The 18,930-nt window shown below is 41.8% G+C and overlaps 1 protein-coding gene across 6 annotated transcripts in view; it reads right to left on the bottom strand.

Annotated features, from left to right (window-relative positions):
- Positions 1-5,351: 5,351 nt before the first annotated feature.
- LOC118513209 (transmembrane protein fend-like) overlaps positions 5,352-18,930 on the bottom strand; it is a 253,414-nt gene continuing 239,835 nt past the window's right edge. For 5 of the 6 annotated variants that reach the window (XM_036058749.1, XM_036058768.1, XM_036058725.1 and 2 more), the window contains 2 exons: positions 7,819-8,145; positions 5,352-7,720 (listed from right to left, as the gene is read on the bottom strand). In XM_036058749.1, coding sequence (XP_035914642.1) covers positions 7,295-7,720; positions 7,819-8,145 — 753 coding nt within the window. In that variant the 3' untranslated portion in view covers positions 5,352-7,294. The remainder of the gene's footprint in view (positions 7,721-7,818; positions 8,146-18,930) is intronic. The other variant, XM_036058758.1, reaches the window with a different exon arrangement.

Raw genomic sequence — 18,930 nt, 5'->3', positions numbered from 1 at the left:
GTCTGTTGCCCAATAGCGGAAACATCTCCTGTTAGGCGGTAAGATCCGTACCGGGCAGCTGAACCAGTCTACCTTCACCGTACCAGCACGTACCACCTTCGCTGCTAAATCCCCAGGCATCTTTATATATGCCGTCTGCGTACCGTTGTATGACGGTCTTGGAGCTTCGCCTCCAAGAGGGTGCTTCCACAATCGAATTGCTGCCTGAAGGCCGATACCACCTGTTCTGCCTTGGTCTCCAGGTCAACATCGCGGCACTCTACCGTTTCCGACCGGTTCAACACCCTCACTTGTCTGGTTGTGCCAACTGACTCCTCTATGAGGTTCTGAAAATCGGAAGCCTTCACTCCATCCTTTAGCTCGCAGATCAGATCGTCGAGCCGAGTGCGACGGATTCTTGCCACCTTCTCTCCAAAAGCCTTGAGCTTCGGGTTTTGTTTCATTTTTCGCAGCGTCTCCTCTTTTTCTTTAGCCGAAACGACGATGGCTTCAGGCAACTCCCGTTTCATGGGTGGTTTGGGCTTCTCGTGTTTTTGGCGCTCAACAGTTTCATTTCCCGTTTTTTGGGGTCGTTGCGGGCTCGTTTATCTCTTCCTGTTTGCCACAATTCTCCACTCTCCCTGTAGCGGTGGGTCGGACTCATCTTCATCTGATGTCTGTAGGATCGCAGTGCAAAAGTACTTGCAGCGTCTGCTGTGTCACTGTTTGCTACTTTACCCGTACCAGCATCGCTTTTTACTCGCTTCTGCTGCTCCTCAATTACTTCAGGGGAGCCGAAGTGTGTGTGTGTATATGTGTGTGTTTTTGGGTGTGTTTGTGTCTCCTACAATTCCGCAGCGGCATCGGTGCTTCATTTACGTCTTGTACGTCGAGATGAAGAGTGCAATAGAAAACGAAAGGCACCGGCACAAGACAAAAACTTCAATACACGTTAGAGTTAGTGTTGAGACAATGAGTGGAGACGCGATTCCGAGCACTGAGGTCTTTTGATTTCTCATTGCCACTGTTCACTGCTGCATTCTTCCATTTGAGCTGTCCAGTAGCAAAACTTGTAGTACGGGTTAGAGGGAATGACAGCTAGGCGAGGGGGGGTGAACGAGAGCATAGCCAGACCAAACCACAACTGTGTGTTGCTGGGCGATCATTCCTGCTTGACTGTCCGGGATTTTTCATTCGGTTTCTTAAGACTGTGGGAAGGAAATGGGGACAGAAAGAAAAGTAAGCCCGCAGTTCAGCCTGCTTTATCATACACACGTACGCACTTACACATATGGTCGTTTACGATCTATAACCGATGCTAATTTATTCGAAAGAGTGGTCATCCCATTGTGTGCGTTTTGTTACTCGTGAGACGGCTTTATAGCTTTTGGTTTTTTTCAGTGTATATGCTCTGCTTCTTCGCTTTCCATTTGTACTCGATCATCTTGGGGAACATGTTTTTTGCCAATTTTCCTAGTGCAAAGCATGGTGTAAAGTTACGGTACTTCGGGGTGTTTTGATGTACAACTGTCAAACCTTTTTTGAAATCTAAAATTAATACTAACCAAACTTTTAAAACGTTGGTCCAGGGGCACGATATGTTGAGGGTATGACGTTAATTTGGTTTTATTTAACCTTCCAGTAATCGCTTTTCAAATAGTTCCATCTGAGATGGTAAATCTGCAAGTATGAGCATGCCAGGTCACCCGCACTGCAAGCCACCAAAAATCGTGAGTAAGCTTGTAAAAGCTGTCCTATAGTTGTTAATTATGGTGCAAACAAAGACAAACAGTAACTTTTCCCTTTTGTTTTGGCCATGTGCATAAGCAAACGATTCAAGTTTGTAATTCAGCTCAAGTTCAGCTGGTTGGTATATCAAGAGGAAACTCGGACGAGGTCAAGAGCAGTATTTTCATGCTTGGTGAGCCCCACCGCCCCCCTCCCCACTCTCAAGAATGCGGACTTTGTGTGCGGGCAGGTAACTGTGAGTGTGTCGAAGGACTTTGAGATTCATCGCCGTCCATGGAATGTCTTTAGTAAACTGTGCTTGACAATCTGCACCGGATAATTGGTGGGGATGGCACCGAGAAGGACAACGGTACCTGAGCACGAGGACAAATAAATCGAAAATTTTAATAACACATCTGATTGGTGTGGGACACAGGATGTTGGATGATTTTTAAAGGATTGCTCGTGTCTATGTGAATGAGATAAGGACGTTTAGTTGTATGTTAGAATGAAACTGTTATGTCGCGAGATTAATTTCAGGATCAGTGGACGATAATTAAATCTCCATTGATAGTAGATTTTGTGGAATTTTGGTTCGAAAAAAGTTGCTCCTGAAGTTGGCCATTCATCCAATTAATGCCACGTTGATTAGTGGAAACCACACAGTTTTTGTTCTACGACTAGAAATCAATAATTCAAAAGAGAAACCGACGGACTAGCCAACTTCATCGAAATTATTCCACATTGAAAAGCTTTCTAAACATCGAACCGGTAACAATAGTTTCAGTTTCCATGCCTGCTCCTCATGCTTTCAATCTCGTCACGCGGAAATCGAATGCAAAGTACAACTTTTGAGGTTAGTTTTTACGACTCATTGCACCTTTCGGAGCGCGGCAATGCATGAAGCGCTAGCGAGAAATCAAGCTATGGTAACGGCAGCGATGCATTTTCATACGGGTGCTGTTACGACTCACTGCCAAGTTCAATCCACCGAGCGGAAGTCGCAAAACTGTCAGCCAATTGTATGTAAATTGTCTGTACGATGCGACTACTGTGTGTTGCTGGTCTCCAGCGTAAAAGTAAGCTAGGAAATCAACCAGTGACCCACAAAATAAGGGTTGAGTTGAGCAAGTGAAGTGGAGTATGCGGTATCCAGCGCCTTCTAGTGCAGTTGGGCGACCAAAACTGGAACCCGCCGGTCCGCGGTTGCCTGGCCAACATCAGCTCCGGAATCAGTTTCCCGTGTCGGTAGGAGACGGTACGGCTAACATTAATTAATATTCATTTGGCGTTTATGAAAGCGCCCAAAGGAGAGCTGGCTCTCATCTCGGTCTACTTAAATATGGTGAAATCATTTGTACACGCTAATGATGGTGCCATTTGTTAACTGAAGTGAGCAGAAGGTGTCCAGGTACTCTTCACTAGGGGGTCATCGTACACCGTATTGAAGCTGCTCACGGCTGTGGTGGCCTCCTTCTCCAACCATTTTGTTTTTGCAGATATCACGGGTGGTCACTGACGTTCGACTGAATCGAAGGCTTTCGTTCCAATAGACGATGCTCTGTAGCATGTTGATTGATTTACTTGCTGTGCAGCTTCCCACAACGTCCCCAAATACAAACATAACTCATAAGCTGCAGTTGCAAAGGTTGCTGCGTGGAAGCATTCTGCAAGGATTACGGTCGCTGTTGAACATATGGTTTATATGTTCTTGGTTTATAAAATTGAAGAAGCAAAAGAAAAACACGTGGTACACGTCTATTACGTAAAACAGTCAACCAAGGAGATAGTCAATTATCACTAATTATTGCATCGCACTGGACGGCCAAAGCAATCGCAATCTGTGCCCGGTGGTTCCTGGCGGGATTTGACGTTTGGATGTTCAGAAGTAGAACAGGCGTCAAAAGGTCAAACGATGTAATTATATAAAATTGTTAGGATTCTTGGAAATTTACAACGAGCAATATCAGTATAACTAGGGCAAATCCCACAAAAACTGTTTCAGCATCAGAACCTTAGAACACATCCGTCCGATAACAGCAAGGATACGGCGCATCTGGTGGTTGCGCGGTACACGGTACGTAATTGGAGTAATTTGGCGTCTAAAATAGTTGTACAGTAATTTCGTAAATTTTTTCACCGTGGGAGATGAGTTGATTAGTTTGCGGAAGCGCCCATATACTGTTCTTTCGCATCCTGCGCACCTAACTTTACCCACAAAACACATCTGCAGCTCATCTTGCGAAGTCTCGGCCAACCCGTTCAGTCAGTCGGGATTGGTTTGCTTTGTTTATTTACATAGTGGTGCGAAGTTTGATTTTCATGCTGCTTTTCGAACATTTGTGAGTTTTTGAAGGAGCGTTTGATTTATCTCCTTTTCACTGTTTCTTGATTGATAGTGCCGAAATTGGTGTAATGATTGAGATTAATTCGGTTAATTATAACCAACGTACGATTATTGAGTGGATCGGTAGTGAGTCGAGCACCACCAAGTCAGCTTCAGCTATCTCTGTGGAGTTCGTGTATTTCTTGCTCAATATTTTTCCATGGTGAAATATCATCACTAGCCAGGGTCAAAAAACTAGCAAGGTCGTCCCGTCAAAAACACAGCCAAATGATGAATCTTAACTAACAAGCGTTTACGAAACGCACCGAGTACAAGAATCAGTGGTATAAAAAATCACGGAGAAAAAATCCCCTAGAACCAAAGAATAAAAATCATGAGAACGTAACAGAGGAGATAACCGTTAAAGGAAACGCGAGAACAAAAACAAAAACTTATCGAGATTCAATCATTTACATAATTTATTACAATTTTATTCAATTATTATACGATTGTTTTTCTCTTCCTTCTCTACCGACTATTTCACTATTTATTTTTCTTAGTCCATACCCTCAACGCCAACAGAAGAAGAAGAAGAAAAAGAAGAAGATAAAGATTCCCTCCATCCTGCTAATGCTTGCTACAATTATCTTTCCATTTCTCTGCATGCTTCCACGCGCCATCACGCCAGTTCCTCTTGTCGGTCATCTATCTCTTGCACGGGGTTTGTTTGCTGTTTTTATTTAGCTGAGCTGAGGCTACCCTGAACAGGCAGAACGATGTGCTGAAGTATCAATCGATGATTACTGCTACTTTTGCCAGTCAGACAGTCGGATAACAGAAGTAGGAGTGTAAGAAGGATCTGTTTAGTTTTATTGTTGTTGTTGCTGAAGTCGAGTTCGTTTTCGTTGTTTCGTTTGTATCAGATTTGCCTTTTTCTAGCAGAGTATGGATTCCATACATTAATTTTTGACACAGATTTTTTTTATTGACACTGGAAGTAATGTTAAGTTCTTTTAAAGATCAATTAGGAATAGGATTCGCACGTTTGCTTTTTTCACTTACCCTTTAATAGGACTGAATTTAACTTAACAGTACTTGGCACGATATTCTCAAAAAATGATTTTCAACATCTTCTTCCTTCCTTTTTAAATGTTTATCTATATATACATGTCTGTATATATATATATATATATATATATATATATATATATATAAATTTAAATATATATATATATATATATATATATATATATATATATATATATATATATATATATATATATATATATATTCATATATGTATCTTTCTTTTTCAAACTTTTTTAAGGATTTATCTAAGCTTGGCGATAAGTTTTTAATGCAAATGTATACATTCGCACAGCAGGTGTTAATGAAGTGAAAAGGATGTTCGCTTTTTTGTTTTGGTTTTATATTAGGAATCATGTTTTTCCTTCTTGCTTATGAGTGTGAGAGCAAACAGCCATTTATTTTGCACGAAGTGATTTAAAACTACCGATCGAATGAAATGGGCCCTTTTCCATTGCAGACTCCTTCTCACGACTCTTTACGCCTCATTCCACTGTTCGTTGATAATGTTTTGTACTAGTGAATAATTTCGTTGTAACATTTATAAAGTAAGCTTGAGATGGTTAACACTAGCTGCCAGTCACACACCGTATCCAGCAATAATTAGAGTAATGTGTGTGTGTGTGTGTGTGTGTGTGTGTGTGTGTGTGTGTGTGTGTGTGTGTGTGTGTGTGTGTGTGTGTGTCCCGAATCACAATACCCCTCACAATCACAACAGGTTAGGGTTACATTAGCGGATCTTTTTGGAGAACTACAATACTATTGAAGTAATTTCAGGAAACTTTGCATCACCCTCATCCACGTTGCACTACGAATACTTATGGTATTTACTGAGAGATACGCATCACAGATTGAGATGTATGTCAGCTTATCCAGTTTAATTTCAGTGCTGGTCAATAGAACCACACAAACTAAATGCTAACAACCTACAAATTGAGGTTGTCATGCCGAATTTCAACGAATTTGCTTTGTTTATGTCTGTTACGGGTAGTTAAAGATGTTGTTCAAATGATCTTATCATTTGATCAGTCAGAAAATCATTTCATCGTCTACGTTTGCTCTGTAAGCAGGTTATAATCACTTTTTAATGTTGTTAAAACAATAACATTCATGGTTATTAGAACGATCGAGAGCAGTAGTATAAACCTGGCACATAGGCGTCGTTACAACGACGTGCTGTACGGTGATCTCACCTTTGTGCAGCGATTTAGGCTGGTCAGGCTTAGGTGGGCTGGTCGTGACTGAGAATGGCACTGGACGACTAAGTTCGTAAAGTCCTTTTAGGCCGTCCATATGTTCAGAGAAGGTGTGGTAAAACCAAACTGAGATAGAGCAATGGCGTTGGTGCGTCCGTCAGAAAGGGGATAATGGATTGGCAGACGACAGCACTAAATCTTGATCAGTATAATTAATTTAGTAGCTTAAAACAGGATATGAAGGTGTTTTTTTATTGCCTGACACTGAATATCTGCTTAGTTTCCTTTAGGTACAGCCAGGTTCTGTATTTCGTATGTTATTCCCTTCTGTCAATGTCGCTCTTCTTCCCGCACATTCGCTATTGGCAGCTGCTGTCAACCCAACCGCCACCGGGTTGTTCAAGTTGGAAGCGTTTGAGGTGTTCAAGGTTATGACAGGAGCAATAAACTATTTAAGTGCAAAACAAGGCCAACTTAAGGAATTCTAGTTTGAAACTTAATCCATCTCTGTATCAAAATGGGTTAAAGTAAGAGGGATACTAATGAAACTCAGCTGGCATTTTGAACTTTAATCAGAGGTATTAATCCACAAATGATATCCGTGCGAATTGAATGGAGAGGCTTATATAAGCCTCATCTGTTTGAAATATTTGAATGAGGCAAACACATGCCTTCTCATTGGCTTCTTAGCATAGCGTTGCTTTGTTTAACATTTTGCATTTGAGATTAGGGTTTCCATCCATTTCGGGGTTCTAGACTTATTCGTTGGTTTCGAATGTTTTAACCACTCGGTTTCCGTTTTTCTTCTGTCACGCTTCTCACTTGCGTTTGCTAATTCAAAAAATGATTCCGTAACTTATATCACCTTCATATTTAGCTAATCCGATCATCTCGCATGCAAAGGGCAAGATTCGGATTTGATTGTTGAATATTTACACAGTCTCCCACTGCGTTCGCATACTTGCCCTGACGACCGTTTTTAGACATGCAGGATCTCAAACATAGCATCGTTCTCAACCAATACGTCTTTCTCGAGCCGATCGGGTTCATCAGGACTGGGACGCCACTTGACCATTATCACGATGGTCAGTAGCACCAGCAAAAACAGCAGCATGGCGACAAACAGTGCTAGGATGGCGATTTCACTCTCGCTTTCGCGTGCAATTGGCCATGGGTGGAGTCGACCCGAGAGACGACTGCGATGTCCGTTTCTGTCCAACTCCTCGGAGGAATCCAGCGCACGCGCCAATGCCTCATCATCATCACCTTCGGCGATTTCGCTAAGTAGCTGGACGGTGGAAGCTGTTACGTCTGATATTATTGACTTTCGACTACTCTTCAGCATGATAGCTCTGGAGGTGCTGAGAACCAGCGGTGCTGACCGTTCCAGCGAGCTCGAGTGCTGCTACATAAGTTATAAGAAAAAAAAATCACAAACATAAGGTCTCATGATGCTGGCAGAAAGTGCTGGGAGTGCGCGTTCGTGTCGAGATAGTTGCTTACCTTACTGCGACAGGTGACCTGTATGCTATAGTTCGTGTCGGACCAGAGCGATAGCTGGACACTGGAGGACTCGGTCAGTAAATTGCCCATAAGTCCTCCGCCAGACACTTCCCACGTAACAAGACATTGGCTCGATCCTGGAAGTCTGAAGTTGGTGTCATTGCAGATGTCGGACACGGTTGCCGACCAGCTAACGTCTGCTGTGACGAGGGACTCGTTGCGTACCATTCGGTGGACGGTGAGCTCTAATTTACAACGCAGCGGAGAGGTTCTATGTGAAGATGGCATTGGCGATGAATCTCCTGGGTATGCACAGCTACTCAAACACTACGGAGGAAACAGAGAAAGACATGAAGAGAGTTATTAGATATGAATGGTTTTTATGTGTGTGAATTAAAATTCGATTTTCTTCTGAAGTTCTACGAACAATCAGAGACTCTCTCTTGTAAACTTACTGTTAAAGTTCCAGCCAAGGATAACTTTGACAGTTACTATATTATTCTCTTTAAACCCCTTTAAGGTGGTATGTGTTTTGCGTTAAGATTCATCGTCCAAAAATATGTATTTTGTAATACCAGTGGTGCTGCAAACTTAAGTAATTAAAAAAAATCCATCCTATCATATAAATTATCGAATTTCCAAACTACTCCAAGTAATAATGTCCGACAGTTTGAAAGAATCAACCTTGACAGAAACCCTCTCGTCCATCACCTCCAGGAACCAGGAAATCAACTTTAACGCCTCTAGACTCCCCACGTCAATGTCGGAGCTGGTGGAATAGTTTTCCAACTACTTTAAAGGAACAGTTTCCGTATTGGGAATAATCATTACAGACAAACAGAAAAAAGACGTAGATTCATCCATGGCTACAGTACAAGATGATCGAGCCATCGAGAAGACAGGATCACATCACCGGTTGGAGCAATTTATGTGACCATTGTTTCAGATAAAGAGTCATCCTCATTATCATGGGGCTCACCCGTTATTATTGTCATTATCGTAATCATTCTCATCATTATCATCATCATCATCGTCGTCGTTATTATCAGGGTCATCGTGATTGTTTACAGAGTGGTGCAGAATCGAAATACAGTGGTTTCGCGTTTCTCGTTCCGTTGCGTTTGGCTATAATGAGGATGAAGGGTTGTGTCCGGAACGAGGGTACTACCTGTCGAGTACAATGAACCTTTCCGTACTGGTGCGGGTATCGTCGTGCACTATAATGTAATTGAACTGGATCATGACGAATCATATTGGTTTGAGTAAGCATCACAAGGGAACAATCATTTCGGGAAGTAATCAACGACACAAAATGTCAACGTACAGTTTGCTTTTTGAAGGCTCCAAAACCAAAAAATATTTGAGGTAAATACCTATCATCAGAGTTTTGTTTTGGTGACAATGGTTAGGTCAAACAGACAAAATACCCTGGAGATATTTAAAACTTTCCCAGATATTTTTATTAATGTTAGTTCGCCTCAAGGTGTTTTGAATACACGTTCCCTCGTTTTATTTTTATATTTATTCCTTTTAATTCATAATGCAAATTTTATTTTATATTTAAGTTATGATGACTTATAACCGAGCATGCCCGAGATAAGGCTAAATATCACGGAGGAAATGCCTTGGTAATTTTTTGTGTGAATTTTTTTATTTGGATCGGGTTCCCTTCGATCCACTGTGCCTTGTAGGCGTGGCTTAGCAAGTTCCACTACTTGTGCAGAAAAGGACCTCCTGGCAGGCTCGGTATCGTTTCTCGACACTTATGCCATTCTATGTTCTGATATCTCGATGAACGGATGCCTATGACCCTGCAAAATCCGACGTGGGCCACAGAACATCACGAGAAAACTTCTATGCGCACAATACCTCTCGGAACGACAGACTATATAGAATTTTTATAGTGTCAGTACTCACATTTGCGTCTGAGATATGGACTCTGTCCATAGCTGACGAAACCCTCTTAGCCATATTGGAGAAGAAAATGCGTAGAAGGAGTTTCGGTCCTTTATGTATGAAAGTGGCGGTCTGGTTGTCGACGAGATAGCGGCTACGGTCTTCACATTGGGTCTTAGACTGGGTTGGGTGGGTTTATCATGTTACGAGAATGAAACCCTTTGACCTAACCCGTAAAATCATTTTAGACGGTTCTGGATATGGACAAGTCTGGATAATAGATTGGCAGACGACGGGACTGTGAACAATTCACACAGTATTAGTTTGTGTCCTAGTGTCCAAATATTAGTTTGTGTCCTAGTTCTGCCTGCATCTACATGCATTAATCAAAACTAAGATATAGATATTTATATTGGTTTCCACTTGATCGGAGAATCAAAAGTGTAGTTCCCTTCGCCGTTTTAACCTTACGTTACAAATCTTTATTTTTTCAAGCACATCTAAACCCCTTTTAACATTTACTAATCCAAGCTTTTGTCCGCCATCGTTGTGTTCCAGTTGCAGAAAAATGCTCGCGGTAATGATGCGCGGTAAATAATAGCCCACGTAATTAGAACAAATAAACATTATGAATTATGGCAAGTGTGCACGAAAGTTGTACGAGGTGATATTTCAAATCGCGAGCTCCTCGCGCAACGGGTTGCGCTCTGCAGCGTGGAATGACAAACTCCTTCCATTTCTAAAACTGCGGACATCATTATGCAACCGGCACATGTGTATAAGTCAGTTGCACATATGCACTGTTGCGCAACTGCAGCCGTTTGGGGTGAAGGTTCGTTCTCCGGGCCGTCGGGAACGTACGATACGAAATCGAAAGCTGCGAAATGCGACCTAAAACCCACACACACACGCGAGCAGACTTTTAACCGCACCGTACGTTTTGACGTGCGATGCAAGGAAAACGTGAACTGAGATGAAATTGGAACTCAAGACACGATTTGCCTGTTTTGCGCATACATTTATTGTTCTCCGTTTATTTCGCACGACATATGACCTTCTCGTTCGCTGTCGGTGAGCAAGTAACAGGGTTCTCGGGGCGTTTGTTTTTGCTTCCAATGACATTAGGTGCATGGTTCATTGTTTTAGACAGTGAAGTTTGACTTTCGGTTTTGCTTGTTTGAGTTGGTTGCGACAACAACTGCTTGACTACAAACGGTCGACCGTTTTGGAGCATGATTTGTTATTAAAAAAATCACTTTCGTAACATCATATGTTAAATTATTGTCAAAAAAGGGGATTATGGTGCGCTGTAAAAAAAATTGTATAAAAAGTTTATATCACTATGATACGCATTTCCTTCAGTAATGTAGATTTATATGGTTATTTCTGGATTTTTAAGCAAATTCATTCGAAAAAAAGTTGCAAGATAATGACAAATACTGCAAACGAATTGTCAAATTGCTATATGAAATGTGAGCGTTTGCTCGGGCATGGTTCTGCCTTCGTCTGTTCAACTGCTTGTTTTTTAATAGTTTATTTACGTTTGTTTAAGAACTTTAAAAGTCGCTATACTTTGGGTTTCTGAGTCCTCATTCGCCTCATCTTTAACTGCTAATGATTGGTTGACTTTTTCACTTTCTTTTTAGAGTTTCAGGTTTAGGTCATTCGAGACCCTAAAGTCTAGTTGAATATAACAACAATCAGGCGTATACATTTATTGTATTGTAGACACCACACGAAAGATCGGGTGTGGAATCAGATCCGAACAGTTCCCTGACAGCAATGACTGACTGCCAGGTCATGTGAGATCAAGAAGTTTAATAAGTCATTTAATGTTCACCTAGGAAGTCATTCAACCAGCAATAGATCTTTATTAAAAAAATCTTTGCATATTTAAATTTTCTACTTCTTCTTCTCCGTCTTTGGCACTACAACCTTGAAAGATCATCAGCCTGGCCCTTCTGCCATTTCTTGACTTGATTTTACCCTTAGCTGGATAGGCAGCTCTGCGTACTGTTCAATCCTATTCAATTTTATTACTTAAAATATATGTGATCGAAGGCGATACATCGATTTAAAAAAGCTGTTAACTTTTCGAACTATTTTTTTCATCCCTAAAATTTACTTCCTTACCTATTCACCAGAATATCTAGCAACTATTCTTTTGATTCCTGTCGATGTAACCCGTCAAAGAATTAGAAAGAAAGCGTAGAACTTGGATAACGATACTCTTACCTAGCATTTGACACTGTCAAAACGGCCCTCAACAGCCGTACCAGCTTTTCAAAGGTTCCGTATCGCATGTTCCTCAATATTACGGTACGATTTACAGTCGGAACCAGTCGCGGATGAAGCCCCTTGAAGACTTTTTTTATTAAATATACAAGTTTGAGGTCCTTAACTCATAGAATTTGCTGGCAGGACTGTCTGAGTGAAGATTTTATAGGGCTGTTTCGAAATGAAGTTCGAGGCTCCCTAAATTATCGAGGCTCCCAAAACTGCACAACCTGCTTATAGAAAGATACGTCTCTGTTTAAATGAACAAGCCACATTAAAAGCTCGTGTCCCAAACATCTATGTACCTTATTTGATTATACCATAATGCCATGGTCGGAGTTCTAAAAATAGCATCCAGTCCAGCCTGACTTTCACTTGTCCATTAGTTGTTCCCGTTCCCATATCCTACAATCATCCAACGCACAATAGCGGAAAGTCTCTAAGGCTCCATCTTGATCAATTCTGGTACCAGTTCACCGCATCGGTGCAAGCTGGCTTACATTTCAATTGTTTGTTGGCAATAATGACTTCATTCATTTCATCATTTTTTACAGACAGTCATTTTTTAAATATAAATTTACTGCAGATATAAGAGTTACATAACTACCTTTGGAACTGAGGCACTGGGAATGAGAAAGACATAGTGGTTTAGTCGAACCTTAGTCGAATATCATACTCATGCAAGACTGATTTGTAGCAGGTCTATATAATTAGATATTTTCCCGTTGCGAGTTTTCTTGGCGCGATCAACCGCAGTCGAATCAGAAACTCCATATTGCAATTAGACTAGTTCAGCTGTCATTTGTAAAAAAAATAAGAATGCGGTAGCCTGAAAGAAAAAAATATAATTTGTTTTATTCTCATGTTTCAGATTGTGGATATTATTTAACAATTTATTTATTGATTATTGTTGTCGTGGTAACGCATGCGCTTAGTTATTTTCGTTAGAAAGTGTATGAAATATTTGGTATGCTCTTGATTGTGCAACAGCAGAATAAACTGTGGCAGCCATACCTTTTTGTGTCCTGCAGTGTACCGTGCCGTGCCATGTTCGTATGTGTGTATTTCTAAACTTTCTACTATTTTATTCACACCATACTACACCACACTCGCACTACTACAATTATAATTTTAACGTTAGTATATAGTAATAAATACAGTAAGTCGAGTAAGTCGACCCACAACTTGAACCGATCAGGCTTAAACTTTTATTACCTCGGCTGAATAAGGCTGGTGGCACAGCTCCAACGTACGGTTTTTCAAATTTTGTATGGTACTTGACAGATGGCCTAGGCTTAAGATTTCCGTCGTACGATGGAAACAATTTTTTTTGTTTCCATCGTACGACGGCCAACTGTCAAATCCAATACAAAATTTGAAAAACCGTACGACGCAAAAACCGTACGATGGAGCTGTGCCACCAGCCTAAGGAAGGAACGCGCTAAGTGTCTGTTTACATTGCCCATTGGGTAACGGCCATACAATTGCCGGGATGAAAATCTGTTTCAGCTATAATTGAAATTTTTATCACTAAATATTACTAGGAATTGTGTAATTAAAGACTAATTTATTAGTTCTTTAACGTATTCTTCTTGTACTTAGCTTAACTCCTTGTTTGGTATGAAATGGCTTGCTAGGCTTATTGGTTGGAGTTGGATAGTCAGTGTTCACTATAGGAGAAAATTCCAGATAGGCTTTGCGGCGTGGACAGGTTGGCTCGTGATCCTTAACGTCAACTCCGTTGATTAGACGCACTTTGTTAGAGCTCCGTTTGCTGTCTTTTTTTTTCGGGTGTTATCGTTGATGTTTGTGCACAGTTTGTAGTTCTGCAGGCATAATAAACATTAGAGCAACCCTTTGTAACTGTTCAGACTCACCCAGTGCTTTCTGTTTCCTGTTTTATTGGCCTCTAAGCCTGCCCATACGCTGGTTTTTGCTTGTTTAAAGTGCTCCTAAGTACATTAGTGTTTGTGATCGCACTAACTATGGCTGTATCTTGTTCATCGTGTTCGTCACTTGTAAACGACGATGTGTATAATTGTGATGGAGTCTGCAACGCCGCATACCATGTCACTTGTATTGGAGTCAATAATGGTGCTTTGACGGAATTGTTATGGCCCGATTAGCAAAGTTTTTTATTGGGGCGCAGCTGTACGAACTTGCGATGCTCCAGCAAAGCGACGTCGCTGGATTTAATCTCGAAAACGATTGCCGATTTAAAGACGGAGCTTCTTCATGAGTTTGATAGCCGATTATCTCGTGCATTGGATGCTGTAAAGTTGGATGTGTTAAAGCTGTTTGATAGCGGAAACCAAAGTCTATATAGGACAGAGGTCGAATCTTAGCAAATGTAGTATCCGGCATTTTGCACCCGATTTTTGACGTTTAGATCGAAAACTGTTTACAAACAACAGAAGCAGCTGCATCGCACAATAAGGTTCCTCGGATGTTTTCACGGTGCAAAACGATAAATTTTATCTCAAAAAGTCTCAAAAAGACTACAAGGATCATCAAAATTTCACACACTAGCAGCTGGAGGTGCTCAAGGATCCGGTACCAACAGCAGCATCAGCTAAACAAAACAGTAAATATTTCCTACCTAAACTTCCAGAACGTTCCCACCGCATTCTGTCAGTTTGTATGGGATGCGTCGACCTCTGTCCTATACAGACTTTGGCGGAAACGTTTACTCACACTCAGTGCACCGCGGTCCTACACTAACACTGGCACCTACCAATACCTTGGCCGCTGTCAAACCTCTTGCTTGCGTTTAAGTGACATGGATCGTGCTTCGAAAAACGCTCCACAACGAAATGCGCCTAAACGTAGGCTCGTAGATTTCACCTCGCCTTCTCCACCGATATCTCGTTCGTCTCGGACCGTGTTGACTGTCCCGATTGTCGATTCAACGAAGCCAAATTTTGCTTATACCTGACTCGCAGCGCTCCGTGGGTATCGGAACAAGATATCCGCGAGATGGTCCGACAACAACTGGATACCGATGACTTCACCATTGTTAAGCTGCTGCCACGAGATCGCGACGAAAGCACGCTGATTTTTATCTCCTTTATGGGGTTATTACACGAGGGATTTTTTGGTTGGTGATTTTCTGTCAAATAGGGCGTTTGACAGAAAAAAAACCCGCTGTTCGTGTAATAACACAATATGCTGCACAGATTTTTATTGCCATCATCCGAATTATTTTACATTTGAATTGTCCGTTATTCTAAAATGGAATGAAATATTTAACATTAGCACGTAGCGTACCATGCCGGGCACCGACTGACGATGCCATTATGATAGGGATATTTTTTCGTGACCGACAGCACTTCGGTCAGACGAACATTCGGTTAGAGATTTTTCGGTTCAAACTGGTCCCAAATCGCTCTCTATGCATTAACAAAACATCGTCTTCAATATTCATCTTAAATCACACGAAATAAATTGGACAATAATATTCAATAAAAATTGCGAGGCAAAACAACGCATCCAAAATGTAAACAATCCACACTTTGACAGAAAAAAACCAAAGCGATCCAAATCTGCATTGAGCATGTCGAATTCATTTTTTCAGACCGGCATTTATCTGTCAAACGTGTTTTGACAGAAAATCACCGATGAAAAATTTCTCGTCTAATAACCCCATTAAAGTCGGTTTGTCGCTAGCACTAAGAGAGCAGGCACTTTCTGCATCCACTTGGCAAAAAGGCATCGTATACCGTGAATTTACCGATCGTCGAGCCCACACTGCACAACATTTTTGGCTCCCAGTTCACCACGACCCTCAGGATCAACGATCCTGCACGCATTGGATCGCGTGCCTACCACCAAACCAACGACCTAGAACATCAATCCACTTCCAACAACAACAACTATGCACGCATTGGATCGCGTGCCAACCACCCAACTTCCACCCGCAACCGAGATCTCCAATCCGCTTACAACAATAACAACAACAACCACAATAACGGCACCGTCACACCCGGTTTAATCACAAATAGCTCTTCCTTACCGTCGCTCCACAACGAAATCACAATATCCAGCCTGGACCCTCACCATCCAGCCCTGGAGCTCACAATCGCGAACATGCCACCTATAGCGCTTCCCGCCGTACGCCCGCGGCCGACCCGTTCCACTCCAGGTTTCAACTTCCGGAAGATGGACCACACTAAACTCATCGAGGCGCTATTCGACGTGGACTGGTCCTTCATCGAAGACGCCGACAACATCGATGATGCCATTTCCTCGTTCAACCATGAGATCGTCTCTACCTTTCCCCTTTGTTGTCTTTCCCTTAAACCTCCTCCTTGTCCCCCGTGGTCTAACCGTACTTTACGCGTTTTGAAGTCCGACAAAAATCGTGCGCTCCGTCGCCATCGCATGAATCGGAACCCTTTATCGTTACGCACTTAAAAATATGCAACCGACGCCTTCCGTGCGTATAATCGGTATCGGTATGCATCTTATGTAGTAAGATTGCAAGACCGTTTTCCCGCTGATCCCGTCTGGCGATTTATGAACTCGCGTCGCAATCTTAATGGCATCCCTTCTACCATATACTTGAATGATGAAACTGCCTCCTCTCCCTCCGAACAAATATGCCTTTTCGCTAAACACTTCTCCAGTGTCTTTGTTGATCCCAGTAGTCGTACATTGCCTCTGGTTGATGGTCTCTCTGACACTCTTCGTGGCGTCTTTTCCCTTAATCATGTGCCCGCTAATCATACCTTTCTAAACTCAAAATGCCCTACTCTCCTGGCCCTGACGGCATTCCATCGTCCATCCTAAAAAAGTGCGCTCCCTTCTTTGCCCCCATATTGTCCCGCATCTTTACCAGATCCATTGATGAAGGTTCCTTCCCGTCTATCTGGAAATGCGCCTGGCTGATCCCCATACACAAAAAGGGTGACCGCTCAGTATGTTCCAACTACCGTGGAATCTCATTGCTTTGTTCCCCTTCCAAGGTCCTAGAATTCTTAGTTCACTCCTCCATTCTTCCTGAAATAGTCCCCAACCTTTCCCCTCATCAACATGGCTTCATCCCTAAACGCACTTGACCATGTTATTGCTAAGTCCAACAAATCCTTGGGTCTAATTGTCAGACTTTCCTCCGAACACAGAGACCCCCTCTGCCTAAGGGCCTTGTATTGTTGCTGGGTTCGATCCACTGTGGACTATGCCACCGTTGTTTGGTCTCCCCCAGGCTCGACCGCTATGGCCAGACTGGAGAGTGTGCAGAGAAGATTTACCCGCGCAGCTATTCGTCGCTCCCTTACCGGGTTTCCAATGGCTCTCCCATCATACCATGTTTGCTGTCGGCTTCTTCGGTTTGAATCCATTGAAACTCGACATTCCCACTTCCGGTCATGCTTCATTGCCAACAATTCGTATCATCTGTTCAACTACAATGTCTCTGTGTTCCGCTTTCGTTCTCGTCTACGTGAGTCCTCGTCCTTGCGTCTGTGTTTCCTTAGTGTTTCGTGTACTTTGTTGATTTCCTACTATTTCTTTTTCTTATATTCCTTAGTTATAAAGTAAATTTGTGAAACCTTTGCGGTAGACAAATTGTATAAAATAAGTAAATAAATAAAAAAAATTGACAATACGGCATCGGACCGTCATATTTAATAAAAAATAAAATAAAAAAACCTCTACCACTGCCCAATCTCCCTACCCCATCTCCCTACCGGGTGATGGGTACCCGGGTGAAGACCAACGCCGCCCTCGTATCGCCCACCGGACCGCACCTACTTTAATTCATATGAGTAATAGAAGCTTAACAATTAGTTGGAAGTTTACCTTCATTTAAGGGACATTACAATAGTTTTCATTAAGTCTGAGAAACTGGTGAAAAATGAGGCGGTTCGGTGGAAGAAGCGACAGCTGGGCCGGTCGTCACATGGCAGGACTGGCGTTCAAATCCCATCCAGGCCGCCTACCCGAACGCAGGACTGACTATCCAGCTACGGGTAAAATTAAGTCACAGAAAGCCACAAATTGCAAGTGAAAACCTTTCAAAGTTCTCAACAGGTCTTGGCTTGTTATTTCTAGCTTTTAGTTTCTAGGATTTACCTAAAGCCGCACAGTTAGTTACGCATACACGGTGATATTTAACATATAAAGGAGATATTTAACGATTCCAAATTGTCTAAAATGTCCTCATAAGAATTACTTTCTTCGTCAATGTCACTTTCAACATCGTTTTGTCCCTTTTCAATTTTTCATACAATTATATGCGGAACAAACTTAGCACTTCGATCAGGCCGTTCTTTATGAATAAAAAAAAAACATGCGGAACAATCTTTCTTACTTCATCAGGATATTAATTTTTTTATGTTGTTTGCAAACGTTTCGCAAGTGAAGTAGAACTGATAAAGGGATCTGATGAATAAAGCATGTTCATGGATGGATCTGATGATTTTTTTCTTGCATGTTCTCTTCGATTGCGTTTATAAACTTTGTGGCGTCCTCCGGCAGCTTCTTCTCCTAGTGAGCCCATAGGTGCCAGGACTCGTAGGATTATTTCTCCAATATGTGCCAACACGCGATGTTCTGTATATGGCATCTTAAACCAACTATTGTTTTTTAAATAATATAGATATGTTTCTTTGCAATACACACTTGAGGCTTGACTATATGGCGTCGAGCCGTCATACTCTAAATAAATAAAACATGAGGCCTGTGAGTTTATTGGTTGTGAAAAATTGATGGCGATCTGTAGGTTTTTGTATTTTTGTATGCTGCTTTTTAGGAAAAGTTCAATATTTTTTGCAGTCGCGCATCGTCGCAGCCAATTTAAACGGAAAAACGTAGGAAAACTATTCGACTTTCAAATGATATCAACCTCCGGAGTTATCTCGAGCCCAAAACATATTTCATTCACTGTCAAAGTTAAATTATTAAAAATTTTAATAGAAGAATTCACTTATTTATATTTTT

The sequence above is a fragment of the Anopheles stephensi genome, chromosome X (genome assembly GCF_013141755.1).
Source record: "Anopheles stephensi strain Indian chromosome X, UCI_ANSTEP_V1.0, whole genome shotgun sequence".
NCBI lineage: Eukaryota > Metazoa > Arthropoda > Insecta > Diptera > Culicidae > Anopheles > Anopheles stephensi.
Note: the sequence above shows the minus strand (reverse complement) of the source record. Positions and strands in the feature narration are given on the sequence as shown.